Here is a 27,025-nt window from a genome sequence, read left to right as displayed (position 1 = left end):
CTGGGTTATGGGAGAGGCTTGCGGCGCATAGTACTATTTGATTGGTTGCTGACCCAGACAAGGGGAAGGTAGCGGCTTGTTCTGAGGGTCTGAACGTGCAGTGGGCTGTTCTTCTTTCCCATAACAACGTCTTAAGGGAGGGAGAGGTACCGCCCACCTCACGTCCGGATACTTGGATGCAACAGCTCACCACCAAAGGGAAACTTGGTGGCGTTAGCTTGTAGCGCTTCTCCTCGACTGTTGTTGTAATAGAGCTGTTTTTATGGCACCATAAGATTAGATACGCCGTGCACTTAACACTAGACACATAGCGGGCACATAACGCCCGAGCATTGTAATGGATTATTAATAGCTTGTTTTAATCTGATGTAATAATACGGTTAATACTGGATGGTCACTGACTACTTTGTAGCTAACGGAAGCTAAGTTAGTGTTAAAGTTTAAGTGGACTTTTAACATCTTACGTTTGGTAGGAAATTAACGTAATGCTATGGGAATACGCATCCTTAAGTGACATTATGGTGTTTGAAATAATGAGTTTTAGATTAGTTAATAGTAAATAGTGAATGTATTGGAAATAGGTTCCATGTCCCAGTTTGGGAGCCTTAAGATAACGTAGATCGGTCAGACAAGTGATATGTAAAGACTGCTCCTCAGACACAACGACAGGTAGACATCTGGTGTGACTCGTGTTATGACCCCCTGTCGAAGTTAGACACGACACCTGCCATGGCGAGCGCTATAGCAGCCAGACTGATGGCCCTCAGTACGCTGAGGAGAAAACAAGCCAAGAACTTTACCGTCAGGATCTGCACCATGGAGTCAGACCTGGAGTTCAGCTGTGAGGTAGGTTCATCTATCACTCCTTATTAAACATAAAGTTACAATGGCTCCAATACTGCAGACAAAAACGTGTCCCTCACCCATGAGAAGGACGACATCTTCGCTTTCAGCTCATCTGATTCTCATCTTTATTTTAAGGATTTAATATATTGTGATTATTATTGGATTAAATTCAGCAATAACTATTTTAGATTTGTCCACGTGTGTGGGTTCTAATCCAACAGAAGGTGGCAGCAGGTATCCAAGATTATATTTATGGTCTGGACTGCAATAAGGAACAGCTCTATCGTCAGTAGTGGACCACGGTCAATAACACTGGTCCAAATTGCATCCTACGCCTTTTGCCAATTGATGTAATTGCAGACACTTTTCCATATTAAACGTGACCTATCTTTCAATTGAAATGTGATGCTATTACAGAGCAAAAAGGGATTCAAGAAAGACTTCAGAAGGCTGTCTATATTTAAAGGGGTGGGAGATCCAATGTGCACAGTTGGTAATTATGGTAGAATGTCAATTGCAGGTTTGCGATTTCTATTTTCTGAGCTCTGGAGACAATTGTATAAATTATGGCTTATGTAAATAGCAATTATTGGGGTTTGGCAGGCATACGGATGACTTCATTTATCTTTAAATATTTTGTTGAATTAGAGTTGTCATCTTGTAGTTTGTGTATTTATTGTAATGTCGCCCAATAATGCGCTTACAATTCAGTTTTATAATAAAAAGAGGATTTGGATTAATTTATTCCAAAGCAACAGAATTAAATATAACCTATATGCTCTCTGCTCTCAGTGAGACTGTATTTTCTCCATGCCTCGAAGTCCCCACGGTGGTCAGTACCATCCCATTTACAACAGATGAACAAGGTCTAAATGAGAGGCTATTGCAGCATGGGTTGCCATCTCATCAATGCATGTCACACCATTGGATCAAATGTGTCTTACAAATGGATAACCTTTCAGATTCAGTTATAATTCTACCTTCCTTTTATGTGTTGTTTACCAATGTGGTGGCGTGTTGCAGGTGAAGTGGAAAGGTAAAGACTTGTTTGACCTCGTCTGCCGTACGCTTGGCTTGAGGGAGACCTGGTTCTTTGGCCTGCAGTATGAAACCAAGGACACGGTCGCTTGGCTAAAGATGGACAAGAAGGTATCAAAGCGATGTTTCTCATTGGTCTGAAACTATTGTAACGGCAACCAATTCATAATATTCCTTGTGGGTTAAATCAATTGATTATTTTTCAGATCAGTTAGTTATCTCTGTTTATATAATGTTATAAATCAAATCACAAGTTGCGCTCAAAGGGATGTCTTGTTAGCCTTTTTAGTATTCAAGACAAGTTTGATAGATTGAAACAGAAGAGTACCCAGAGCATTCATTAAGATAACAGTTTGAAACAGAAAGCTTCACAAAAAACGCATTTCTACAGTTATATGCAGCACATGCATTGTATTTTATTTAAAACATATTGTCTATATAACAAAATTAATAATGGATACATTTTTAATGATTTAGCTGGTGAACCCTTTCAGCACCAAGTCTGTCCTTCAGCCAAGTAAACAAAGCTAATCCTTTGTTGCAAGGAAATCACTTCCAATTGGCGCAGCAGCCGTTCACATCGGTTTACTCAACTGTAGGTTTTGGATCAGGAGGTCCCCAAGGAGGAACCAATTATCCTTCACTTCCTGGCCAAGTTTTACCCTGAAGATGCGGAGGAGGAGTTGGTGCAGGATGCTACACAGCACCTCTTCTTCTTGCAGGTAAGCATCAAAGACCAATCCATTTCACTGTCTACTTCAATTATACTTTTCATTTTTACTTGACAAGGACTTCAAAATGATTCCTTGGAGACTTCTCAAGTTCTTCACCCATAACACTACAAAGGTTTTTACTTTTGTAGGCACTTCTGTGGCTTTTTTCTGTGGAGCTTCTCTGGAGATATTCTCTGAAGAAAATCTCTGGAGATATTTCAGTTATTTTGGGTAAAATAAATAGCGAAAACACATTCATACTGTCGAAGGCAGTCTCTTTAAGAGAATATCATGTATCTTCTTGCTGCTAGCTGGATCTATTGGGCCACTATTGGCCGTATATTTGACCCCTTTGTAATGAATTTTAATGTAGTGTACAGATAAAATCATGCCATCCTTATTGAATGTTCCCACTGGTTCATGATAATCAGTTTGCTGCACCACAGCTGCAGTCTATCTCTGCCTTTCTCCCCCGTAGCCAGCAGGGGGCAGGCAGGAACAGTGCTGCCTGAGCACTTGTTGCTAGTGAATTATGTGTACCAGGGCTGGAGTGAGACTCGCTTCAGCCCTGGAGTACATGATGCAGCCAGGCCCTCCTAATTAGGGGGAGCAGGGGCTTTTTCTAATTTTCCTGCAATATTACAACTCGCTCCTAGAAACTGCACCCCTTGCACTCATTACATTGTGCAGTGTCCACACCTGTAGCCTTGTTTTCTCTGCTACCTCCTTGCCCTGTCTCATCAACATCTGACTCAGTCAAGTGACTGCAAAAATAAAATAAATATGTGACTACATCAGGGCTGGGTAAAAATATCGATTCATCAATACACTGCAATTTATTTGATTTCGATTCAATTTCGAATTCAGATTTTTTTTGAAATTGATATTTCCATTAAAAAAAAAAAAAAAAAAAAAAAGAAGCGTACTCAGTCATTGTAATCGAGAAGCGAGTATGCCTAAATGAACATGCCCTTTTACATTTGTCCATGTTATGATTATTACTTTTATGCTGCAAGTTTAGCTCAGGAACAATACCATACAATGCTGTATTCCATTTTTGCTAGTTAAAGCACAGTGAAATGGTTAATTCATTTTTAAATGGTTAATTCTAAATGATATTTAGGTATTTTTGTCTTCTGCATGTATTATTGAATCGATATCGAAGCAATTGGATCAATATCGAATCGAATCGATTCAAGACCGAAAGAATTGAATTGAATTGTGAGGTACCTGGCAATACCCAGCCCTAGACTACATACATGCTACCACCATTCAACATTTGTACTGATAATCATACTGATACTGATGGTTAACTAGCTTATTTTACAAGAATCTGCAAATTTCTTTCTTCTTCATTGCTTACCATTTACTTGTTATAGCGCAATGACCAAGCTGGCCAGCTATTGACAAAATAAAAATTGGGGAAAGCTTTTATTTGAAATGTGACTTAATCATGACACTTGGCATATTGGAAACCAATGCTAAATTCCAAGCTCCCTGCTATAACTTCTAGCATTTCACCTGCAGCGTCTTTACTCTATGCTCGGAATCTGAATATATCTATTATTTTCGAGCATTTTGCTGCGTAGTGCTTTCTTTCTTTTTAATTCTTGTCTTCTCTGCAACACCTTTTCTCCTTTCTCTTTTTGCTGTCAATCACTTTCAACACAATGTGTATACCGTTCCCAGGATCAATGTTCAATGTTGTAATAGCTGTTACGTCTTGCTGTGCGTTTACACCAAAAGCGAATATTTAATACATGCCGCTTGTTCGCAGGGGGTTTGCTCGCGCGAGTAGACCAACTTTACTCTCGTGAGTTTAATCGCGCAAACTTCAAAACACTCATGCAAGTGTAGGAGGAGTGGGTTGCGTGAGAGGCTGCGAGTGCACAGTTCAGGTTGGCCGGATGGCACAGAAGGGAACTTTTATAAACGCAATATTGTCAGCCCGCAGTAATAAGCCCTGCAGCCGCCCCGAACCATCAACGACCCACCGGGAATACTCCGGACTCTCCCGATTATCACTCCGCCGCTGTATCAGACAGATACCCTATGGTCCGACTTCTGATTGTGCCCAGCCATGGGGGATCATTGCACAACATATTATCAATGGCCTTTCTAATGGCATCAAACTCTCCAGGGAGTTACTTGGAACTCTGGGAAACTATTCCGCTTGCAGCAGATCTGCTTTGTAGCCGGGCTCCTGCCACCAATTTCGACCGGCTACATTTAGTAATTACCAATTAGGCTTTAAGGGCTCACTTATTGGCCCAGTTAAGTTAACGTATTCCCCATGGGCTGGCCGTCCCCCACGGCTTTATTGTCGTATCCAGTCCACTGTGCTGGTTTACTTGCCTTGTGTTCATTCAGGGTCTGGAAGTGGACGCATTTGTCTTCTTCCAGATGTATAACAAAGTCAGTCAGTCCTTAATCCGTTTAGAGCCAGTCTGAGTGGTTTATTTATTAGCATGTATTTTTTGACAGAGGGATAGAGAGAAGGCGCTCGGCAGAAGATTGACTCAGCCCGCCACTTGCCGGCTCGCCGCCGAGTCGCTTAACAATGGACGTGGTCGGCGCAGACGTGTGGTGGAGAATACAAATGACCGGTGGTCCTGTGATGCCCGGCTCCTCGTTACTCTGCTCATTAAGCCTCATGATGCAGGCGGATGGACTGGTGTCACGGGCGTGACGGCTGCATTAGCACCTATCAAGAACCATCACTTTCTTTCCTCCACACATGCGCTCGCTTGCACCCGTACAGACCGTTTTACATGCACGCGCAACTACACACACGTGCACACATACACGTTCCCCGTCTGCCCGCGGCAGCACGGCCTCATTTGTAAAGCAGATTGGAAGCGTCGGTCTCTTCCCACAATTAGGGAGCTGTCAGACCCGGGCCTCGACACCTGTGTTGCTTCACACCTAGACAAGCCTGCACAAATGGCTTTCTGAATGATAAGCCCCCTAGCCGTAACACGCTTCAACATGGTTTCTTTGTGTTTGTAGCCAGGCTTGTTTGCCGACAACATTACATGGGGGACCAGAACCACTGGCTAAAGCCATACAGGATGACCTGAGCTGTTTCTGTTGACAGTGTTGAATAGAGAGCGTCGATAACAGGACTTGTCATTTGTTTATCTCATAATCGTGCTCTGTTTACCAGCAAGAAAAATGTTTTAGAGAAGATTGAGTGTGATTTAAATGCAGAGCATTTGGGTTAGATAAGCAGTTACTTTTATGTTGGCTAATGGGTCCCAATGTTGCCATGGTTACTGAACTAAATAAGCTTGTAGATATCAGCTTATTTTGTATTTTTTCAATGAAGTCCCCGCCTGTATCTGTATATGTAACTAGGATGTCATGTCACACGTTCCAGAGTGTGCTATGTGTCTGGGTACGAGCAGAGAGAGGGTTGAGACCGGGACACACCTAGACGTGGTGCGGTTCAAACAACTGTGTCAACTGGGAAGCACAAAGTCTAGAGTCTTTATTAATGGATGGGGCTTGGACCCAAACTGGGAGTTAGCAGGAGTAGATTCAAGCTTTTTCAATCATGCAAAAGAGGTTGAACGCTTGCCACTTTCCCCAAACCCTCCTTTTCTCCTGTGATGAGGAGGTTGGGTTTTGAGGCCCAACCCTAATGAACTGCCGCGACCAACAGACTCTTTGCTCTCTCTCTTGCCAGGTAAAGAACAAGATCCTGGAGGAAGAGATCCACTGTCCGCCTGAGGCCTCTGTGTTGCTGGCATCTTATGCTGTCCATGCCAAGGTGAGAGCCTCTCGCTGTCCGCCACAGGCAGGCCTGTCCTCTATATCTATATCTGGTCACCTTTCCGCTGTCTACATGCCCATCCAACCATCCATATATTTCTTTCAGTTATCTTTGAAGATCCAGAATAGTCAGACCCACCCGTAATCATCAAATCCTTGGGCATTGCTCTCACAGGAAAATCTCATATGGAAGTACCGCACTGGTTACACACTACTAACTCGTTTTGGTTGAGCTATTCCCATCCCCACCTTCAAATCAAATCCCAGAGAAATTCATGAGGAGACGTGACCTCTTCTTGGCAGGTGGTAAAACCACAACTTCCTCCCCATTAAGATCCCACCCAACTATCCCATGGGAATTTTTCTCACACAAAGCAAAAAATTATCCAATGGTTTTAGGGAGTAGAGAAAGAAAATAAAGTGTAACTCTAGGCCCAACAACCCTCAACGTGCACATGGGGGAACAAGGCTCTAAACACTGTTTTTCTTTCGAGCCACTGTCCACTCTGATCAGTGCTAATATGATTAAATCGGCATAATAAGGCAGGAGACCGGTCCTGATTATCAGCGGCAGCTGCTGAGCGCTCCGGGGCCCTCCTTACTGATCCTACTTGTTTTTGTGCAGAAATCAGTGAATAGACTGTGTGAAGTATATTGGTCCTCCGTCATGATCCCTGACTCATCGTTACTGAACTGATTACCCCACCGAGGAAGGGAGCAGGGAGGTGTGTGCGTGTGTGTGTATTGATGTGTAATCCTTAGACTGTGTATTGATGTACGAACAAGGTATTTTTTTCTCAAAGATTCATTCAGGTGAGGACAATTACTTTTGCAATCAGTTCCCAATCAGAGCACAAAGTGGCAGATCATTCTACGCAAACATAGTGGAAAGCCTAGTAGCAGCTTTGTCAACCTCCCTGAGTTGAAGAGACCTAGTAAATAAATACAATGATGGCAATTGGGAGTAAGCTATTTAGGGTTGGTGGATCCATTTATTTTCCCTTGCACCTGACTGCGAGCGTCTGCAGAGTGGGTCAATATTCTTATATAAAGAAATATTTTCGTCTTTGGTTTCTTCTTAGGGCTTGATTTCAGTTATATCTATCACCCTGGCTTGGATACAAGTAAGAAGTAATTATAACTGATAACATTACATGGTAGACCTGCTAGGTCATAATAAATCCAGGCAAATGTTTTAAAATCCCTCAATAGAAATGTTTTCAGGCTTGGAATGCTATTATGTCTAAAAATCAATCTCCTGATATTTGCAAAAGGACCGTGGCTAATATATTCTTATCAATTTAGACTTCAGAACCCCCCTCCCATTTTGACCATGTCTTTATTTCATGACAATAATACCAAGACAATAATATCCAGGTAAACAAAGCTCAATGCATTCCACCATTCTAAGAGGGTTCTTCTGTCACTTGGTATTCTGCATGGCTACACCGTTTCAGAGCTCTGATGACCTCTTCCTCTGGTAAATGCAGGGTTTGTTTGGCCATAGCATGGCCACACGAGTGCAGAACCATACGCTGTGGTTTTGGAGGTCAATTATGGGGTTGCAGCGAGATGATTGGGCAGCAAGCAGCATTATATGAAGCTCTCTAAACCTGAAACCTTGCCACCTCGATGACAACCCAGGATAGGCCCCCTTTAGAGATTTCAAAGAAAACAGGAAGTAAGGGCATTTCATCCAATATTCATTGATGAACCCACCAAATTCGTCCCTCTCAAAAGATTGTGCATGGGTTTGGGTTCATTGATGGTTATTTGATCGACGGACAAATGGACGGATGGAGTGAATGACGCATTAAGTACAAACTAGCCACCTTCAGCTACGGACGGACAGACAGACGTCCGTTTACAGCTAATGGTGGCTAATTTGTACTTAATGCTTCATTCACTCCATGGACTAGACCAGTGACCATTTACAGCTAATGGTGGCTAGTTTGCACTTCTTTTGTTTAAGTGACATTGAAACAAAAACGTTATTTGTATTGTTTTTAACGTCTTAATGTCATGTATGATTCTCAACCGAGTAAACCTTGCTATTTTGTCACGTTATTAAAATAATAAATACATTTTTTTAATAATAAACCGGTGGCACTTCAACGTCATAATGAAGTTACGCTGACACCGATGGCTGCCAGATATTCTAGTGGGTCAATCTTCTTGGACACTTTTAGCATAACAACAGGGTGTGTGAGCATATACCACATCGCTCATTAAAATTTTCAAACTCAAGAATGTGTAGTAGCCTTAAAAAATGCGTCACAACGTTGCCATGAGTCGCCATGGTGACAACACCTATCCCTCCTACCTAGGAGTCTGAGCCCAAAACGTTGTCCTTTTTTTCCTTGTGTTTAAGTTTAAGCAGCAACAGGGAGTTCACTTACCTTCAAATTAGTATTCCTCCAAACTAGATACCAACAGGCTGTATTTCCCAATATTGCTATTGGTGGTTAGTGAGTAGATAATTGTCTTGGTTTATACACCTGCCAATTAGGTGACATTTATTATTAAGGAAGGATTGGGTCACTGTTGTGTGGTTGTTGTAAAATATAGTAAACAAAATGGGTGCTATGCATTTCAGTATTGCTGTCAGAATTCCCGTGTGTATTACTGCGGTATACATTACGGTGCGCCCACTTTAGGTGTGGGAAAAGCAGAAAGCTTAGGAGGATCATTTCCATACACCCAACCCGTATCTCTCCATGGGCTCGTTGCGCAGCCTTTCCCAAGTCTAAACATGGTCAATTATTCAGGGATAACAAACAAACAGGTTAGAAGAAGCTGAGGTGGAACGAGCTAGGATAGATGGGAGCTGTGCGTAATGCCCCAGGGCGCTAACATTTTGTGAGCCAGCGTGCTAGTGATCCAGACTCCGGCTTATTTTGCTGCTAATTTAAAACAGTTCAATTTAGAGAAACATGACTGTCCCACAGGGGAAGTTTAGCTTAAGACGAAAGGGATTTGCAACAGGAGCGCAATAAAAGCACCTGATAAAGTGAATTACAACAAAATACTGTAATTCATATCTCTGCACTAGAGTTGGAGTCCTCCAGGCCGTTGTTGGTCAGACCGCCGAAGGCTGCATAGAACCACTCACGTGGACGTGGTGACGTGGTGCGTCAAGTGACCTGATAGATACATCTTGAACATTAACGATTAGCGGCTTACTAAGTAGAGGCACAATCCCCACACAGGAATGGTTGTTGATTGAGTCGAGCGAGACTGAGTGGCAGGTTTCCATGACGACATGCAATTAATGGTGAACTTGACTTAGCATGCGAGTGAGGAATACGTTTAGAAAAGGATATCGACATGATATTGAAGATATGGTGGACCTAGACTAGTAAGACTATCCGGATCCCTCCTGAGCGAGTACCAATCTACCGCTCAGGAGAGAGTTTCAGTTCATGACGAGCAGGTAGCACTGCCGTCAGCTGGATTAAAAATGATAATTGCAGAGCCCGACGAAAGTGTAGCGATTTTACGGAGCAATCAAAACACTTTAAAAAAAAAATAGACGAAGAACGACGTTAAAAGATTAACAGAAATCTTCACGGAAGGCTTTTCTAATATTTAAACATGTTTTCAAGCATCACTAAGGCCATGGGGATATTTGAAAATCAATTGCTGCCTGCCAAGGCCATACTGATATTCATTTTGAAACGCAAACAGGAATATGAAACTGGTCTCACAAGGCTAACCCAAGACTCACTTAAATGCTAAATGTGAACACCTCACCATTTAATCAGAATGTGGCAGCCTGACTCCGTCCAAGACGTATGACCTCCTGTCTGGACCTTTAACATTTGTTAGAAGTGCCCTCTGCAGGGGGTCAATGTGACATTAACAGATGGCCCTGGCCATCCCCACCGCTGCTTCCAAACGGTTTCAGTGAGCACTCCCTGACTCAGAGCATTTACTTATAATTGGAGAAAGGATGCCCTGACACTCCACATGTTCCTGTTCGCTTTCCTCAGATAAAGGCCAATGCTACTCTGGTCTCAGATTTTCTACTGTGGTCCTGGTTTGTTTATTCATAGGAGGCTGGGATCCGACACGCATGCAGAGTGAACCTCTATTGGGCATAGCAGTGATTTTGTGCTTTAACAAGGATTTATATAAATTTGTCCATAAGCAGCTTAGGAATCCATCTTGCTTGAAGAAATAAGCAAAAGAAAACCATTACAAACACAGCAGAACAAGACAACAAACAGAGGCACACGCCTAGACAGGATAGTGGAATCACAAGCCAAGAGCATGTCCACCCACAAACAAGCAACAACTGTCTTCTGGCACAGGGTATGATGGATGAAAAGAAAATAAAGCAGCAGACCTAATTCCATTCTCAAGGACTTCCGCAAAAGACTAGAGAGAAAGCTCCCAGCTCTCCTGCTGGGAATATTGTGGCATCAACAGATCTATAGCTTGGTTCCATCTCGCCTGACCTCAATCTTACTGCATGCGGCCCACCGGTGCTACCATAGGTTGGCAGCACCGGTGATGTTGTCCAATGACTGTTCCGAACAGTGATTGGGCCTTGTAGGTGCAAGCAATCACCTGATCGCGTAATGACTGCCATTGATTCCCGCCGATGTACAGGTGTATCCGTGTTATCCTGTATGCCTGGGTGTACCTGTGTTATCCTGTATGCCTGGGTGTATCTATGTTAGCCTGGGTGTACCTGTGTGTACCTGTGTTAGCCTGGGTGTACCTGTGTGTACCTGTGTTAGCCTGGGTGTACCTGTGTTAGCCTGTGTACCTGGGTTTGTCTGTGTTAGCCTGTGTACCTGTGTTACCCTGTGTACCTGGGTTTATCTGTGTAAGCCTGTGTACCTGGGTTTATCTGTGTTAGCCTGTGTACCTATGTACCCTGGTGTACCTGATTTATACTGGGTACTAATCAATGTAGCCTTGTCGGGCTGTGTACTATGCATCCTAGTCTGTGTAGGTAACGCAGCCTTGTTACCGTAGCCGTGCTTTGTTTCTGTTCTTCCTGTGAATATTTCAGTATGGTGATTATGATGCCAAGCTTCACAAGCCTGGCTTTCTGTCCCAGGAGGAGCTACTGCCTAAAAGAGTAAGTGACTTTCAGATATTTGTATTACATTTTACCGTCCTCCCATCTCACATCTAGGTTGATGTTAAGCAACGACAGCCTGACCATGATTCCGACTCTCTCCTGAGCAGCTGCGGCTGTGACTCATGTAGTCGGCTCTTCTTGTTCATTTTGTGTATTTTAGTGGCTCCCTCTGCCTTTCAGGTGATCAACTTGTACCAGATGACTGCAGAGATGTGGGAGGAGCGCATCACGGCGTGCTATGCCGAACACCGCGGCAGGACAAGGTAAAGGTTGTGAAAACGTTGACCAGTTGTTAGTTTTTTTGCTTGATGCACAATCCAATCAATAGATTACCCGAGGCAGAGTAAAAGCCACTCAAAGAGGCACAGAGGGTTGTGTTACCTATTGGGAAATAGAGTGGGATATTGACTGAGCACTGACTGTTCCATTGTGGTGGGTCGAGGTGATGTGACACAAAGAGAAAGTGAACGTAGGCTCTGTTCTCCACGATGCCGGTGGGCTCCCGTTGTCTCATGGTAGGCGTTGGGGTATGGAAGGGGGAGTTTGGGTTATTTACAACATGGATCAATTTGCAGTGCATGTTGTTATGTTGAAACGCTGGAAGCATTTGCAAAAAAGTAGCTTCTGGTTGTTTGTTTGTTCAGAACGTGCCTCAGGCTTTGTTCCGTTGACAAAGTGAATGACGTCTAAAAATGTTGTTTCTCCATTTCTAGCAATGTTATTTGAGATTGCTTAGAGATGACATATATTACACGTTTGACAGCAACTGTTGTCTTACAGCTTGTTTATACATTTATAAACCTTTTATGGTGTCAAATTCCCCCTTGGTCTCTTTTTCTCAGCCACCATATGCCCTTGTTGTTGTTTTTGTTTTGATCGGCAGCATCGTAGACAATGAAGCTTAAACTCAAGAGCATGTCAACTTCGTTATGTTGACACTAAAGTGTGTGTGTGTGTGTGTGTGTGTGTGTGTGTGTTATTTTCACCCTAGGTATTAAGAGTGTTCGAGCAGGATGTATTAGTCTCTCTCCTATGGTGCATGACCTCAAAATCCCGTTAATAGAATTGCGGCTGTATTTGTATGTCAGGGCTTGTGTGAGCACGTATCTTTTGGCCACTCTGATGGGTTCAGCCTCCCTGCCTCTATATGACACCGTTTCCAACATCAATATATGCATCAAGCGTGCCAGACGTCTGTCTCACGCTGTCAACGGGATCTAAACCTTTCTCTGATCTTCCTGCTACCCTCCTCTGACACCCTCCATCTCACTGACTTTATTTTTCTCTTTTAACCAGGGATGAAGCTGAGATGGAGTATTTAAAAATAGCCCAGGACCTGGACATGTATGGAGTCAATTACTTTTTCATCCGGGTGAGCCAAGGCCCTTCACTTACCCTTATCAGGCTAAGCCCATATGTCATTTCGAACATGAAATTATAGCTGCACCATGTTCCGCACTCCATTACATTCTTAACCATTTGATTTATTTCCTCATACAACTGGCACTGAAGATGTCACTCTTGAATGGTTTGAATTATTGAGGGAGGGTGAACAATTAGTATCATCTTATTTTTGGGTGATTTCCATTTTATTATTTATGTTGAGTTGAATAATAGTGCAGGGCCATACGCCGACTGTGATTGATACTTGTTTAACGAGAAAACAACCTTCGCCAGCAAACCAACAAACAAAATACCACAATATCAATCCCCTGTGACACCGGCTTTCAGGTAAACAACAGCCCAGTGTGCCGAGCTCACAGCTGGCGTCGTTCAAACCAACTCAGACTAACAAATGGCCCAAAAAATGCCCCTGCGGCCTGCAGCTAGGCCCCTTAGCTACCCATTACGAGTATGTTAACAGGTGTATGGCAAACGCTTCCAATTCACACTCTTTTGTCTCCGGGGTGTAGAATAAGAAGGGGACAGATCTGCTGCTCGGGGTGGACGCCCTGGGCCTGCATATCTACGAGCCCGACAACAGACTCACGCCCAAGTGCTCTTTCCCCTGGAACGAGATCCGAAACATCTCCTACAGCGAGAAGGAGGTGAGCCGCTCACCCCCAGCCACTGCCATCGGTGGCCCTCCGGCCTTCCTCCAATGTCTTCGGAGTGCAAATGTGAGCGTCGAAGCCACACAATGAAGTAGAGGTTTGTAATGAATGATTTTCCTTCACTTTTAGTTCGCCATCAAACCGCTGTATAAGAAAACCAACGTTTTCAAATTCAACTCCTCCAGGCTGCGGGTCAACAAGCTGGTGAGTGAATATTTTATAGATATATAATATATGAGATATAGATAGATATCTCTCTGGTATATTGTGAATTTTTACCGTGGGTTTATTTTTTATTATACATTGCATTGGAGAGGCACCGTTCTGTCTTTCATGTCAGTCTAGGGTGGGTCAGGGCCAATGCCGCTGATGTTGTTTGACTGCAGCTCATAATGTACGCTGATGTACAGGCACCTGCAGCATCATTCATATGTATACCCTGTGCTTTAGAAATTAGGGCTACCGTCACTGCACTGCTGTCTAAACATTAAACCTCAATGATCTTTAATAAAGGGCTTAGATATTTCTAAGACTCCATCAAGAGTCCATTGAGATCCTGTGCAGGGTATCTGAGGCCACGGAATGACTAATGAATGAGAGGTCTCCCATCCGTCAGATCCTGCAGCTGTGCATTGGGAACCACGACCTGTTTGTGCGCCGGCGTCGGGTGGACTGTCTGGAGGTCCAGCAGATGAAGGCCCAGGCCCAGGAGGAGAGGGCACGCAAACAGGTTGGGATCCCACAGGGATGAGGAAGAGTGTGGTTCAATTGGCGTTTGTCTTGTTGCCGTGATGATGCTGTTTTGGTAATCCTTCTGCAATTTTTTACTTATATTTGAACTTGTATTGTGAAAAGTTTAAGCAAGCGCGTCTATGGGGGTGTTGGTGTGTGTGTGTGTGTGTGTGTGGGTGTGATGGATGAGGAGAATTATATAGTGCACTTCTAGGCAATAGAGATTCTTCCACCGGCTAGGTGATCGGTCTACTTAATCTTGCTGTTGGTCTTTTGTGGTTGTGTGCTGACATTTTAGACAATTTTTGATTTGTGCACTTTTGGCCGCTCTGAGTCGAACTACGGCACGCTGAATTAGGTTTCTATTACCAGATGATACGCAGCGAGGTGTGTCGGATCACGCTGGAGAAGGACCACCTCCGGTGTCGGGCCAAAAGCAGGCCGACCCGCCTCCAAGCAGGCTGGGGTAACCCAAGCCCTGGCTGCTCAATGGAGCACAAAGCTTTCTCTCAATTTGTAGGATAATCGACCTTTAAACATACAATCACTGTGCGTTCTTGTATCTGAGACACTATTGAGTTCTCTGGCTTGATACGTTGTCATTTTTTTGTCGTTCTTGTACAACACTATAATAGCCTTATTAAAAAGGTTTGCTGAAATAGGCCAAATCTCTTAAAGATTAGTCTTGCTCTAAAGACGGGACATTGGATGATATTTCACACTATTAGATCATTGATATTTTCCCTTATAAATCCTTCCTAAGACATCATGTGGCTCTCTGGGAAACGTATAAAACATTGTCCAATGTGTTAACAGGACTAATATGAAATAAATAATTTCTCAATGAGCTATTGATATAAGGAAGCTAAAAAATGGGGAAATATTAAACATCAAACTCGATTCATCATCACAGAGAAAATAGGGTAACTTCTTCTTTGTCTGTGAAACAAACCAATTATGTGAAATGTCTCTTAAATGAATCAAGAGGATTTAATTATGCCATAATATTAAACTATATAGGCTACTGTTTGTGTGTGTGTGTGTGTGTGTGTGTGTGTGTGTGTGTGTGTGTGTGTGTGTGTGTGTGTGTGTGTGTGTGTGTGTGTGTGTGTGTGTGTGTGTGTGTGTGTGTGAGACATGCATTCAAGCGGTGGTCCTGTTGTAATGAAAAGGCAAATCCCAGCCTTGGTGGGCTGCCACACCGAGTCAGACCAGGACAGTAAAGTGTAATGGAAAAAGGGCATTATTTTCACTTTCTATCCATCCAATTCCCTCTATAAATCAATATATGGCGGGAGGTATCGTTCTGTTGGCTGATGAAATAGATTGTTAATGAGTGCAAACAGGAACCTTATCTCATGTTCAAAAGATCACCGGCGTCTGTTTCTAACTTTTCTCAGTCATAAAGCTAAAATAACTCAAATCAATTTATACTTAATCTTTAAATATCCTATGCTAATATCCCTTTGCTCCCATTTCACCTCTTTGCAACATCTAGTATATACTCCACGGGCCTGATCGACAGTTAACCTGGCCAATTATTGCATTGGCAGTCCTGCCCAGTAATCGTTTTTCAGGGGAGCCTGGTTGCTGTTGCTATCCAGGTGAGGGATTAGCGTAGCGTCTACCAATCTACACGCCACGACGGTAGCCGGCTTATGCAAGCAGGTGGCATCGACAGGTGCTCTGAATCCAATCATAACGTTAGAAGATATCACAGGTTAATCGGATAAGACGTTGGACAGACATTCACGCTCTGTAATGAATCTAAAACAGGGAGCGAACGGCATCCTTGGTGAACTCCCAACTTAAGAAAACCTGGTGCCTTGGCGCTGAACAACCACACAGGCTGTGGTTTTATTTTTATTTTAGTGGCATGCCGCCTGTACTGAGAGGCTGTGTTCTTCGTCTGGGTGGCAGCTGGAGCGCCAGCGGTTGGAGCGGGAGAAGCAGCGGGAGAAGCATCTCCGGGAGGAGGCGGAGCGCGCCCGCGACGACCTGGAGAGACAGCTGAGGCAGCTCAAGGAGGAGGCCGACATGGCCAACGAGGCCCTGGTGAGAGAACATCAGCGCTCTCTCTTCCCGCATCAGCTAGAAATGTCTTATCATATCCCCCCCCACCACCACCACAACATACTCATTATTTTATTCCTCCTTATGCCTCCACACCACAAAAGCCTTCCTCTGCTTTCTCCGTAAAGCCTAGAATACACCGCTGGCGAACGGCGAGCATCGAAACCCCACCCCTATTATTTTCAATGCACACCCCCCCACACCGGCGAGGGCTAGGCGCGCGGCAGCACTCGTGGGCACGCCGCCCCCGTGACCCTTAACGCCCTCCATTGGCCTATTGCCCAGCGTCACCGCCCCTGAAAAAGAGGGTTTCCTTAAAGCTGAAAACGTTGACAAGTTTGCATGCCTGGGTTCCTCCTGTTGAAGCTGCAGCGCGACGCTTCCTGTTGGCGCTAGAGGCGACACTTGACGGGCGTCACAGACACGCCGCGGCGCTTTGCTGCCAGGGTATTCTGGGCTTCACATTCTTCTGCAACCGCTCCCAACCACCCAACCTCTGTATTGGCTCTCCCTCCTCGGGGCCCCCTCTCCTCACGCTTCTCTCTCTCTCTCTCTCTCCCCCAACCCTCCTCCTCGTCACGTGGCTGTCCTCTCCCCCCCTCTCTCCCCCAACCCTCCTCCTCGTCACCTGGCTGTCCTCCCCCTCCCAACCCTCTTCCTCGTCACGTGGCTGTCCTCTCCCCCCCTCTCTCCCCCAACCCTCCTCCTCGTCACGTGGCTGTCCTCGCCCTCCCCTCTCTCCCCCTGTGCCCCTGCTCTCCCCCGGGGTCCTCAGATGCGTTCGGAGCAGACGGCGGACCTGCTGGCGGAGAAGGCCCAGATCGCTGAGGAGGAGGCCCAGCTGCTGGCTCAGAAGGCGGCGGAGGCCGGGCTGGAGACGCAGCGCATCAAGGTGAGGGCGCTGCGTGGCCAGGAGGAGCGCCGCGCCATGGAGCAGAAGATGCTGGAGGCCGAGATGCTCACCCTCAAAATGGCAGAGGAGTCGGAAAGGAGGTGGGGAAAGGAGAGAGCTCCTTTGTGTGTGTGCGTGTGCGTGTGTGTGTTTGTGCCTCAGGTGCTGCTGTGGTATGGTTCCAGATATTGTACCCTGGCCTTCTCTCGCTCACACTCGGGTGCTTGGATAAGTTCAGACAAGCTTCACACTCCAACCTCCCCTTGACCATGACCTTCAACCTCATATGACCTCCCTCACACTAAGTTCAGAATCACACACCGCTTATATACATCACAGGTGTATATCCCCAATTTCTATTGTATTTTGTATCACATAGAACACACCACTGCTTTTTTTTTTTTTATCGTGATGGTGCACCGTTACTGGCAGATCAGTTTCGGATCTAATAGTGGATGAGATCTAATTAGCACCCTCTACACACACACACACACCGCTGAAGTGACCATGTTACACAGATGCTGCTTTTCAACGCCTCGCTGCAATTTATTAGCCACTCATCTCAAACGGTTTCCATTAACCACTTCCCAAAACTAGTAGCTTACGGATGGCGAGTGTTTTGGCCATCAGAACAGCATCCAGCAGAGGTACTCTGCATGCTAATGGAGAACAGATTCCCCCTAGAGCCATCACTGCAGACAGCCAAACTCCCACAGCAAAACTCCTAAACCAGACAATTAGGAGCTCAAAAGTTTTGACTAATACAGGCATTAGTCAAATGTATTATGCATGCCAGAACATCCATTTAGCTGTGTGTGTGTGTGTGTGTGTGTGTGTGTGTGTGTGTGTGTGTGTGTGTGTGTGTGTGTGTGTGTGTGTGTGTGTGTGTGTGTGTGTGTGTGTGTGTGTGTGTGTGTAGCGGTACTGTTTGGGGGCACCACATTTATCTTCAATAATACGCTCCCCTCAGTGAGAACCCAAGCGCTGCTTATTGTGGATCCATTTGCATGGTTCCGCTCTACTGGTAAATGTGGGCCTTTTAAATGTTAGCTCAGGCCTGCAGATTTGTTTGCGTATTTGATATCCACTGTTACTCGTGTGTGATGTCCACTGTAATGTGTGTGTGTTTGTGTGTGGGATCCACTAACGCTAGTGTGTGTGATATCCACTGTAACGCTAGTTTGTGTGTGTTATATCCACTAACGTTAGTGTGTCTCTAATGCATGGCTCCTTATCCAGAGCGAAGGAGGCGGAGCAGCTGAAAGAGGACCTACGGGAGGCCAGGGAGTCTGAACGCAGGGCCAAGAACAAGCTGCTGGAGATCACCAGCAAGGCGGTCGGCCCGGTAACAGCCTTCCCTCACTCTCTGTCTCTGTCTCTCTCTCTCAGTCTCTTCTCTATCACTCTGTCGCTCTCTCCATCTCTCTCTGTCTCTTACTCTCGCTCCCTCTGTCCCCCCCTCGTCTTTCTCTCGTGCTCTGGCTCTTTCACTCTCCTTCTCTTCGTGTCTATGCTTGCCCAGTCTTAACTTCAACACAATAGACCCAAAGACCCGCACGGCTCCCATTGCCCTACGCAGACGGATGTACGGATGTAGCCTTCCTTCCCCGTCCGAAACGGAAGAATTCACATGCAGTCAACTTTGGGTATCCGCCCACCCATACAAAACCTCAACGCACACAAAACCCACGCAGACAAAACCCACGCGCAGCTATGAATGGACAATCCTGCTCACACGCTCTCGAGGTGTACACAGAAACACACACGTACGGCAGGATGGAACAGGCTGTCGGTACAACGTAACACACCTGCTGCAATCACTCTGTAGTGCTTGACGTTGGCCCTGGTCAAACGGCTCTGATAATGCTTAGTGCTGGACTGTGTCGGATGGATTTTCATCTGTACGTTGTACCAGGCCCGCTTCCTATCTGGGGGTCACCCGCACTGCACCTGACACATAACCTTCAAGTGTCGCTAGTGAAACTGTAGTTCCCTGAAATGCTGGTATGAGCCGTCTGGTTCCCTGGAACCCCATTACAGCCCATTTTCCACCATCCCAGCCCCCATTGTGTTTGTTTGCAATCGGCTTCTAGTTTCGACCTTCCTCCCCATCTTATGTGTTATCTTGATCACACTTACCCCATCTCAACCACCGTGCGACTAAACGTGCACATCCACACACACAGAAACGTACAGAGACTGACGCAGACACAAAGACACACATTCTCAAATTTTCCTGCCAGATCACTTCACACTACCGTCTCCTATCCCCCCACTATAAATATTCCTTTTACGCCTGTCCTCTCCTTCTGATTGCTACCACCCCCAGCCTCCAGTGGCTGACGTCAGGCCTGCGGTCCTGAGCTCCACCCAGCCCCAGCCTCCCCTCGCAGACCTGATGCCTCAGGACCTGAGCTTCAGCCGGGAGAACCTCAGCTTTGACTTTAAGGACACCGACATGAAGCGCCTCTCCATGGAGATTGAGAAGGAGAAGTGAGTCTGCCCCCCCCCCCCCCCCCCCCCCCCCCCCGCTTTGGGGCCTGTTAGTCTGGTCCATTCAGTTTGAGCTTCATTCCTGTTATTAATCGTATGTAATTAAGATTAGAGAGTTGAAGGAGAGAGAGCCGAAGAATAAATGCACCCTCCTTCTCTGCTCCCTCCCCTGCTTCATTCCTTCCTACGTAACGCCGTGTGCACAGATGTGATTGACTGGCGAGATGGAATTCCAAACCCATCAGGGAAGATAGACCATCGGATTGGTCAGAACTCAGCTTTTTTGACAGCAGGAGCTGTCAAAAAAGTAGTTTCATATTTTCCCATTTTTACTGCGCATTTCACTCACTCTTAGCTATTTTATTTTTTATTTAGAAGTTTATTGAGCAGGGACAAATACATTGTACATTGTTTCATATAAAATATAAAATAGATGCTATGCATACAGGTTTCTAGTCAAGACTAATTTGCAACCCCTGTCCCTGGTTAGGCCTTTGCTAAAGGAAATTCATTCTGAATTTATGGCTCAGGAAATTCATTACTTCTGATAGAGCAGTTGACCACATGAGTCACTGGCACTTGAACAACAGAACTGTGTTTTTAAATAATTAAAGTATCGAATCCAAAATAATCCTTAGCCTTAGGTTGCCGTAACTCCATTATAACTTTACCAATCTCGCTTTGATTTACCTCTTTAATATGGAATGAAGTCAAGAGATCTCTCTGTATATCATCAAACTCAATTGGTCGGAAGTTAGTTGCCAGTTCCTCAACTGATTTAGTGAAAAATGTACTCAATTCATTAGCAATTTCCAATACATCATTACTAACTGTTCCATTTATATTCAATTCCACATTAGATCTTTTCATATTTGATGCCCAATTAGTCAAAGTATTTAGATGTTTCCAGAGTGCTGTGCTTTTCCCTTTTGAGTCAGCAATTAGTTGCATAAAGTAACAGGTTTTTGCCATACGCAACTCTTTTGTTACCTAATTTCTTAAACCTTTGAAAATAAGTGTGTCTGAATTAGTTGGTGAGTAGCCTTATTTAACCAAGGTAAATCCCTGGAACGACGTTGCTTTCTCAATTTCTGAGTGTATTTCTGCCAAAGCTAACGGATTGCTAAGCCTTTTACACCAGATGACTCTCAAATTGTGGCTGTTAAAAACCTTCCTGCAGAACCTTTTTATGATTAATCGCTATACAGGAGCTGATGGCCAACCAATCGACTAGAGACCAGAGACTTTAATGTCAGCATTCAGCATGTTGGAATTTGATAGCGTAACCCTATTGACATCCTGTTACCCTCGTCTCTAATGGCATTTAGGCTTTGTTTTAATTTATTTTATTATATATATATATTTATTTATCAACACTTACGTGTGTGTGTGTGTGTGTGTGTGTGTGTGTCTGTGTGTTTGTGTTTGTGTGTGTGTGCTTAGGGTAGAGTACATGGAGAAGAGCAAGCACCTGCAGGAGCAGCTGAACGAGTTGAAGACCGAGATCGAGAGTCTGAAGCTGAAAGAGCGCGAGACGCCATTGGACATCCTTCACAACCAGAACAGAGAGCAGGGAACCAGCAAGCACAGCAACTTCAAAAAGGTGAGTGTGGCAGACGCATGCACGTGCATGCATATGCACACAAACACACGGAAAGAGTCGTCTGTATTCGTGCAATCATGAGCTGGCTGCACACCATAGCCTCTACTCGCTTGCATCATTCCATGTCTCTTCCCAGATAAGAGATGCCCATGTGTATAAACACACGAACATCAATAGAATATATATAATATAAAAGTCTATAATACTGATACCTTCAAAGTGCATGTTTTGTTTCATGGATCTCTTTTTCAACATCCAAGCCTCACCATCATCATCCTCATCCTTACCATCCTCATCACCATCCTCACAGACACTCTTTGTGTGTGTGTGTGTGGTTAATGAACCATTATGCGATGACCTGTAATGGCGCATCTGGGAGAGAGCAGACCACAACGTTCCACGGGTGAGGCAGTTGTTTTGGTATGCAAGAAGGTGATGTCCTCTGTCAGCCGCTGGCTGTCAGGACACATGGCGCAGCGGCGACGGCGCACACTTCATTATTTAGGAGTGGAGCAATGATCTGAAATAAAGCAGAAAATTACAAGGGAAGAAAAGCCCTGAAATGACAGCCGGTGCACACTAGTGGAGGGTTTCCGTTTCATTCAACCGCACAGCAGCGGGGCGAGGATACACTGCTGAGCGATTTTAATGAATGGATTCAATAGGTAGTCTGATTGAGAACGTTGAGAGAGCAATCATTTATCGTTTTATTTTGAAAACCAGGCAAAGTATCATAGTCAATTTTAAGCAATTGGTCTATGCGCATTGCATGCTTAAATAAAGAGTGCCCTCCCTCCCTCTTCTCCCCTCTCACTGTAAAGAAGCTAATTATATAGGGTGGGGGGGTGCTAATTGATTCTGCTTGCCGACTAGTCATCTGGATGGATGAGGCTCCAGTGGTGAACAAGCAGTGTTCAAAGTCATCCAAATTGAACTGAAACTGTGTGTGTGTGCGTGTGTGTGTGTGTGTGTGTGTGTGTGTGTGTGTGTGTGGTTGTTGTGCAGAATGCAGGTTCTTGAATCAGTTGACAGTGTTTTAGCTCAATTTTAAAGGAGCCAATATTGATTTGAGGTTAGGCAGAGGGGAGAGAAGACTTGGGGGGTGCTGGGGTTCTGCAGCAACCGGAGGCCTTGACAGAATGGGGCTACAGTAAAGCCACTGGGGAGAGAGTGAAGGAATGAGCCCCTTAAACCCGCACGGCAGTTTTGAAGAAGCAATCAGCGTCTGCAGACACTGTTACCCAAAGCGACTAACTGGTGAAGCAGAAAACAGGCAAAGCATAAGATCAATGCACCCAAAGCACTTCTGAATGCTGCAACACCAACAACTCAATTCAACGGAGTGCAGAGTTGCTTGGGAATCCAAACTTTCTAAGTAGGAGTATAATGTATGCTTTAAATTCAAGGGCCATAAGTAAAGCAAAGAAGCAAAGAAAACACAGAATCGGGTGACACAGGTCTCACAGGCAGCTCAATAAGGTGAGTGTAAATGTGACATTAAGCCATCTGGGCAGCCCGAATCCGCTGGAGGCCAGTTGATTTCACTCCAGCTAAGTCTAGTGTGGAAGATTAACGACCCAATGCATCTACATTCAGACCCCGGCGCTGCAGGCTCCAACTACTACTTACCTTGGTTGGATGAGCTCACTCGCAATAGCTGAGTAAAACATTTTGTCCACAACCAATTCTGCGTATCTGACACCAACAGTACAGGAGTTTAGCCATTTCCTACAGACTGCATTACTGCAGAGTTCGGAGCACAAAGGAAGCTGCCTTTGTGCCAGCGGCCTATTCAACCCTGTAGGATTTCACTTAAGTTTTCTGGCAGGCTGCTGGACCTTCCATGATGCGTGCTTACTTAAACATGAACACAACACACAACATTCATTTTCCAGATGTAAATTAGCCCCTTTTGTACTTTGCAAATTTCAACACACAACCGTGTATCTCACATTTCTCCCTGTGTGCACCTTATTACACACATTCCAATGACAGCTGTCTCAAACTAAAGTTATATTTAAATTGAATACACTCTTTCAGACACGTTGTGTACAGTGAGTTACCCTAACGCCACCATCTAAAAACTCTACAGTAGACCCCAGGATTCCTGTTGGAATCAGTCTAATATATGCCCTTCAAAGTACCTTATAATTCCATCACATCATTTGAATTGTAAGGACTCGCACATCCAAACCGGTATTGCCGGTTGCCAGTTCAGAAGTGCATGTTCAATATGAAGAAAAGTCCAACACTCAGCAACTAACATTGCCGCAGCTTTACTTTGTAGAAACGTTTGGGTCCAAGACCTTCATCAGACTCATCTGTCACCGAGACTTTTGTAGATTCATTCGCTCACCTGGAAACATGTGAGGCTGGAAGAAGTCCGCCCTGCCAAATTGTAAAAGGTTGTGCTTGCTTCGTTCAGCGCTGAAAGAGCTAGAGGAAGCGGAAATGAGCTGTCCGTCTAAAAGGACAGGTGGCTGTCTGCAGCAGACCACCGACGCTTCACTCAAGCTGCGTGGGGCAACAATTAAGTGCATTGATCTGGACAAGACTCTGTCCTGTCTGACGGTCTTCACAGTGGAGAGTGATCTGTCTAAAGCCTAAACATCTCATACAAACACCAGGGATTGGGTCTTGGAGAGTGCTCCAAACCCATCTGACTGAATCTGAACAAACGATACGAACGGACACAATTAGACATCAAAGGTGAAGGCTGGTAATGGCGAGAGTAGTTTGGGTTCTATTTGGCCTCTTTTAAAACGAGGGGACATTTTTTGAGAAAGGCTTTAAACGTTTGAATAACCTGGATCAACAAATTACCTACAACCCCCAGCTGTCAGGTAGCTGTAGTTGACCAGGAAATGGAATAAAGTCACTGGAGAGGATAAACGGTATTAAGGAGAAAAGTTGTTGATGTTGGATTCAGGACTCGTACCCCCTCGAGCATGGTCTGCAGTGGGGCATAGAAACGAACGGCACTTTGAAGTAAAAAGGTATTTTTAAGGATTAGAGGGACCCTGCTCACCTTTCTGCTGCATTCAATCATGCTTTTGGAATGGCCGTTGAAGCTTTGTCAATACAGATATTGTTGGAGGCAGGGAGAGAGATCTCTCTCTCTGCGTTCAATATTCCCCCCTTTTGTTTTTGCATGAAATCATTCAATCTTCACATTTTTATTTCATTAATAAACATTTATACTACATAAAAGAACCACATAATCCATATTGATGCAATTCAAGAAGGGGGATGTGTGATTCCCGAAGCAGAGATCCCAGTAACGTTTGTGTTGTGGTCTGGATCATCGTACGTTTATTTTTGTATGTAAAGCTCAATTTGTTTTTGCTTCTTTTTTTGTGTTTCTTGCAGCTAACCCTGCAGAGCACCAAATCCAGAGTGGCCTTCTTCGAAGAACTCTAACACACACACTAATGCACTGCTTTTTATATGGAAATGTGCCTTGGAACTTTTTGCCGTCTACATTCCTGGTGCGTGCAAGTGATTTGCTGCGCTCCATGACCTCACTCACAGCCTCCTGGAAATCGCCATGGTTACCAAGCACCGGCCACCTCCTTAATTAACTCTGTGGATCGTGGACAGAAGCAGAGAACTCGCAGAGCAATGTTCCATATTTACGTCTTTTTGACACTCAGTCAGATTTGTAAAATGTGGATCGGTTTCTTTACTAAGAAACATATTTTTTCATTCTGGAAGGTGAAATGCAAAAAAAATATCTGACAATGTTATTAGTTATTTTTGCTGAACATTTGAGCAAATGATACTGTTTGAAATTTCAAGGTGACCTCATAACAAAATTCAATTCCAAATGTTCCTACTGGAGTCTGAATAACTTGAAAATGCATTCTGGGAATTTGAAAAGTCATTTTGAGGAGTCCATATCAATGTCTACTTGAAGTCAAATAGGTGCACGGATTTGGCTGAAGTGGTCTGCAATAATTGTTCTATATCAAATTCATATTAATGAATAGAATATCTGCCTATATACGGCATAATGTATTTTATACTCTGCATAATTTGTGCACTACAGGTCACTAACATACCCCCTTCATACCAGAACTTTATAAACGTTGACGATTTGTGGTAAGCTAAAAGACTAAAGATGCATCTTATTTTTAGTATACACCATTGCGAACTGTTCACAACTCTCTGGACCTGTGCTCTGGGTATGAAGAGCATGCTTCACTACAGAACAAAATTTATCCAGATAATTCGTCAGGGTTTTGTATTTTAGTATCATGATGCATTATCCAGGCATCACCATATGATCAAGATTATCCAACATATAAACCGCTACATAACATTTGCTTTTTTAACCTTTAAACGAGTACACAAATCTATACAAACATATTCAATGTTTACTTTAAGCCGTGGAAGCTATATTTTTGATAATCTATTTCTTACTGCAACTGACCAATTTATGTTTTTTATATTTGAGTAAAATCTTTCAACTTTGGGGTTCATGCAGAATATGAACAATCCGTTTCTTTAACGGTGAAGAAGGTTATTGCTTGGTTTCCAACAAGTGTCTATTTAGGCTGTGCTCCTGTGTACACGTTTCTCCTTCAAGGATGCGTTCTTTCTGTGTTTTTGTGATTAAATTGAGCCCATGTTACTAAGACATGAGGCCTTTATCTGTACCTGTTTTTTTCCATATATCATGCTACGTGGTTAGCGGTGGCTAGCCATTATCTCAGAATAGGGTACTCTGAGCTGAAGTACAAGTGCACTATGGTCTGCTAGGAAAGGACCTGACAGAAATTGGAACTGCATGATGGAGAGGCCTGTACTGACTGTGGCCCATTCTCAATATGGATCACAATGGTTCATTTTGGAAATATCCACTTGCTCGGGTTTGTATCTATTTTGACCTAATGTTACATGTTGGATCAATCTTTTTTTTGTATGTGAACTATGTATTATTCTTGTATTATACTTAATGTGTTGGGAAAATGTACTTCATTCCTGCCTTCCCCAAACAAGCATAGTAAGCAATATATAAAAAATACATATTTTTTGGTTTACTCTGGGATAAATTATATATTTTTTCTATGAACAACTTCTACAGAGAAAATATATTACAGAAATGTATTTTTTTGTGCGCGAGGATCAAATAAATGTCTTATTCTTCCATTTCTATACCTTCTTCTCAACTGACGTTTCTCCAGACACATGGTTCAGAAGTGGTTCTGTAAGGTCTCCTACTCAGACGCCCTTCATACCGACTAGTAAACGGAGTCTCCTGGCCTTTAAAGATATTCAATTACACCTCTGGAATGAACCAAGTGTTGCATTACGCCTCCATCATTACCACCAACTTGTCTTAGATCACACACACATCTACTGGAGTGTCATGGTCTTTGTGTGCGTGTGTGTGTGGCTCCCCATGCGTCACCTGGGGCCCTTTGTGTGTCTCACCCCAGCTCCCCAGAGACCGGGGGGGGGGGGGGGGGGGGGGCTTATCCCGGTTGTCGGGTCCCTGAGATTGACGGCTCCCGGCCGCTCGCAGTCAGGGTCCGGGATCAATGGCACCGTCACTGGCGGACGGAGGTGGAGCACGGCTGGAGGTCTCGCACCGGCCTGTCACCACGGTGACAGGCGGGGGGGGGGGGCATCTCCAGGAGTCTCCCACCCCCCCCCCACCCCCCCCACCCCCCCGGGCAGGTCTCGGCAGGGGCTGCCGAGACGTCAGAC

At 44.6% G+C, this 27,025-nt stretch overlaps 1 protein-coding gene across 1 annotated transcript; it reads left to right on the top strand.

Moving 5' to 3' along the window:
- The first annotated feature begins 209 nt into the window (after window positions 1-209).
- nf2a (NF2, moesin-ezrin-radixin like (MERLIN) tumor suppressor a) lies at window positions 210-26,629 on the top strand. Its single transcript, XM_079732146.1, has 16 exons — window positions 210-846; window positions 1,870-1,995; window positions 2,484-2,606; window positions 6,286-6,369; window positions 11,395-11,463; window positions 11,647-11,729; window positions 12,763-12,838; window positions 13,380-13,514; window positions 13,650-13,724; window positions 14,137-14,250; window positions 16,173-16,307; window positions 17,101-17,318; window positions 18,457-18,562; window positions 19,547-19,710; window positions 21,154-21,313; window positions 24,683-26,629. Exons 1-16 carry the CDS (start codon window positions 730-732, stop codon window positions 24,731-24,733), a joined length of 1,836 nt encoding a protein of 611 aa, XP_079588272.1. The 5' UTR covers window positions 210-729; the 3' UTR covers window positions 24,734-26,629.
- Window positions 26,630-27,025: the final 396 nt, after the last annotated feature.

Source organism: Pollachius pollachius, assembly GCF_949987615.1.
Source record: "Pollachius pollachius genome assembly, chromosome: 1".
Classification (NCBI taxonomy): domain Eukaryota; kingdom Metazoa; phylum Chordata; class Actinopteri; order Gadiformes; family Gadidae; genus Pollachius; species Pollachius pollachius.
Note: the sequence above shows the minus strand (reverse complement) of the source record. Positions and strands in the feature narration are given on the sequence as shown.

Excerpts from the sequence above, each read along its gene's own strand:
- nf2a (XM_079732146.1), top strand. The coding sequence starts at position 730 with ATGGCGAGCGCTATAGCAGCCAGACTGATGGCCCTCAGTACGCTGAGG. Across the intron at positions 11,730-12,762 it reads GAACACCGCGGCAGGACAAG|GGATGAAGCTGAGATGGAGT; the intron begins GTAAAGGTTGTG and ends TCTTTTAACCAG. Across the intron at positions 13,725-14,136 it reads GGCTGCGGGTCAACAAGCTG|ATCCTGCAGCTGTGCATTGG; the intron begins GTGAGTGAATAT and ends CCCATCCGTCAG.